Below are 3381 nucleotides of genomic sequence, written 5' to 3' on the forward strand. Positions count from 1 at the left end.
ATAAATTTATTTATTTTATTTATTTTATTTTTGGCTGCGTTGGGTCTTCGTTGCTGCGCGCGGGCTTTCTCTAGTTGTGGCGAGCAGGGGCTACTCTTCGATGCGGTGTGCAGGTTTCTCCTTGCGGTGGCTTCTCTTGTTGCGGAGCACGGGCTCTAGGCACGCGGACTTCAGTAGTTGTGGCTCACGGGCTCAGTAGCTATGGCTCACTGGCTCTAGAGCATAGGCTCAGTAGTTGTGGCACGTGGGCTCAGCAGTTGTGGCTCGCGGGCTCTAGAGCGCAGGCTCAGTAGTTGTGCACACGGGCTTAGCTGCTCCACGGCATGTGGGATCTTCCCGGACCAGGGCTCGAACCCGTGTCCCCTGCGCTGGCAGGCAGATTCTTAACCACTGCGCCACCAGGGAAGCCCCGATTCCTACTCTCTTGTATGACTTTTGGCAGCGTTGAGTAGTCCGAAATGAAGTCACAGGGACCAGTGTGAATCTCCGTGGTGACTGTTCAGAAACGTCCGGTGTTTGGTAACGTCCTCAGAAAGACGGCATGGGAACAGAAGGGGCGACAGATAGAGAAGAGAACCCCGGGTACGTAACTCTTTAAAACACTGAGACAGTGGCTGGAAGGCTCATCGTCCCGGGCCCTGATGCTCCGAGGCCGAGGAGCTGCTTCAGAAGGACAGAGACGCTGCTGGAGGCGCCATCACAGCAGACGGGGACTTCCCGCTCGCTCACACCCCAGGAAAGGGGACCAACACCCATGCTGAGACGCCTCCTTCGTCACCCCCTTCCTTCCCTCAGGTGCATGACTACCTTCTCTTGCGTAGTGTGGTGTGTACAATAAACCGAGTGATTCACAAACTGAATATCGGCTACCCTCCGTGTTATCTCCCACGCCGTGATTCTTACCTGGCCTAACCGCTGGGCCCTGCAACAAAACATTAAGTCTGCAACGCTTCTGACATGAAGACAAGGGGTGTAAATGGAAATGGTGGAAATGGTAACGTCAAGGAAGGAAAAAGGCTGGACTGACTTGGAAAAATTAACTGAAATCAAGACGTCAATACACTACGCTGCAAATCACATAGGAAAACTTGCACACCAGCGTGAAGTAACAGCGATAAAAAAAAGCACTGGGAAGAAGAACTGGAGAATGCCCGGAAAGTATATTCAGGTTCTTTCACACCAACAGCAAACGCACTACCAAGAAATACATTCAAGTGAGAAAGATTAAAACCCCAGAAAAATACCCAACAGGATGAAGCCTCATTATACCTACCAACTCAGGGGCTGTGGAACTTCAACTTTCTGCCCGTCCACCTCCAGGTCCTCCAGTTCCTTGAAATACTTGTTCTTTAAGCAATGGAGAATCTCTTTTGCGTGGCTATTAAAAAGTAAGCAAGTTTCAAATCCATCTGGAAAGCTAATTTTATAAATTTTATCTCTTTGCAAATTCAAGATTATGTTTTAAAGCTAAAACTATCGCTGTGTGGAGAGAACACATTCTTTAATTACTGCCTTTTTACTCTATTCTTTCAAAGCTTAAACAATCCTCATTGTCTGACCACTAAAAGATGATAAACTAAACACAATACTACTGCACTCCTTCCCTCCTAAATATTCCTCGAGTTCCATTTTCACTTGCAGGTCATCTTCAAAAGGTATAACTGAAACCATACCCTGTAACTTACACACTCAAGGCCCATAAGGCAAAACACAGTGATTAACTGAGACCTCTAAGCTTGTTTTGCAAAACACCAGGGATGTGCAGACATGGAAACAACGTGCTAAAGGCCCCTTCACATGGCACAGGCGCGTTTAGGGACTGAAATAACCCACGGTAAACTTTAGACATCACAGGCTGAAAATCCACCACATGTAACAGACGGAACGCCCCACCCTGAATTTGCACATGTGACCCGTAAACAGGCAGGAAGGACACAGAACCTGTAGGGAACTCTTGAAACTCACCCCAACTTTCCACCCATCATTTCCGAGCGCCCTCCTCCTCTTACTGCCCTCCTCCAAGATAAATACCCCACTCAGCAGCTGACGGGGAGAGCCGAGCACTGCCTCCTGTCTCCTTGCTTTGCTGCCCTGCAATAAAGCCTTTTCACTTTCTGCAAAAGCCCCTTGCCTCGATATTTGGTCTCTGTGCAGCGGGCAATGGGCGCGCACTCGTTCACCTACACGACTACAAACAAAAATTTTTTTTTTTAAGAAAGAGAACACTGTACGTTTCACTTAAAACTCGGTAATGTCACCAATTCTCATGTGTTCCAAAGGGTGGGCATCCTCAACTCACGAATTCCCAGGAGTCAGCCCTTTGTCAGGCTGCATTTTCCTTTCTCATTCTGGCCTCCCAACTTGCAATCCCTCCTTTCCCTATGACGTAGGACACTTAGGCTCCCTCCTCTTAAGGCCTCCGGGGTCTCGAATCCGCTCCGTTGACGTGCGCTTCTTGGGGGAAAAAAATAACACCCGCGTTTTCAACCTTGGGCATGCTAACCCCAACTTTCCAGGAAATACGAAAAGCCTGACCCCCTACCTTTTGTAACCCGTAATTCTTAACGTGGCCGGGAGAGGCTCCCTGAGCGCGTCCATGAACTGGTCCCACTCGCCTTCGGGCACGATCTTGAGCTCCTGATAGTAGTGCTCGAACAGCTTGTTCTCCTTGACGATCTCGGGGTAGCCGCCTTCCCAGCCCTGAGAAATAAGAAGGACGTATGCCCGGGGCCGGGGAGCCCCCTCTTCGCCGCCTCGCAGGCCTTGGGATCGGGGAGGCCCCCGCGGTGCCCCGGCTCCTACCGCCCCACTGCGCTTCCCGCCGTCCTCGGCGCCGTCCTCCGCGCTCCCGGGTCGCTGCTGCTGCTGCTGCTGCTGCTGGAGCCGCCGGACCCGCGACCGCCGCCCCATGGCCCACGCGGCAGCGCACGCCGCCCGCACACAGCGAGCCGCCACCCTCAACCGCGAGCACTTCCGGGCTGCAGCTCGAGGACCCCGCGGGTCCGCGCCTGCGCCTCTCCCGGACCTGCAGGACCCTTCAGGAAACAAGCCAGAGCGCCGCGACCCGTGTTCCAGGAAAACGACGAGCAGGAGGAGCCGGGGGCAGCCCTGAGTGGGAGAGTGGCTCTAGAGAGCAGGCCGAGAGACGCCTGCTGGCCGAGGGCCTGGGTTTCCGCGCGGGCTCAGGCGGCGATGCGGACAGCCCGAGGTCACGCGTGCGCACCACGGCGACGGGGGGGGGGGGCGGAGCGGGCCCGGAGTGGGCGGGGCTCTAGCTTGTGGGCGGGGCGGGCGGCAGACCCGCCTCCCGCCCAGTCCGCGGCGCGCCCCCTGGACTGGTGAAACAGGCGGGGTTAGCGTATCCACTGCTTCCTGGCCGCC

The 3381-nt window shown here is 54.3% G+C and overlaps 1 protein-coding gene across 2 annotated transcripts in view; it reads right to left on the reverse strand.

Moving 5' to 3' along the window:
* The window catches only part of NSUN2 (NOP2/Sun RNA methyltransferase 2), a 28412-nt gene extending 25443 nt beyond the window's left edge, over positions 1-2969 (reverse strand). The window contains exons 1-3 of one of the 2 annotated variants that reach the window (XM_082380320.1): positions 2803-2967; positions 2543-2700; positions 1274-1378 (exon numbers count right to left, since the gene is read on the reverse strand). In XM_082380320.1, coding sequence (XP_082236446.1) covers positions 1274-1378; positions 2543-2700; positions 2803-2910 — 371 coding nt within the window. In that variant the 5' untranslated portion in view covers positions 2911-2967. Of the gene's footprint in view, positions 1-1273; positions 1379-2542 lie in introns of both variants that reach the window. The other variant, XM_082380319.1, reaches the window with a different exon arrangement.
* Positions 2970-3381: the final 412 nt, after the last annotated feature.

Source organism: Balaenoptera borealis, assembly GCF_965194805.1.
Source record: "Balaenoptera borealis genome assembly, chromosome: 2".
In the NCBI taxonomy this organism is placed as follows: domain Eukaryota; kingdom Metazoa; phylum Chordata; class Mammalia; order Artiodactyla; family Balaenopteridae; genus Balaenoptera; species Balaenoptera borealis.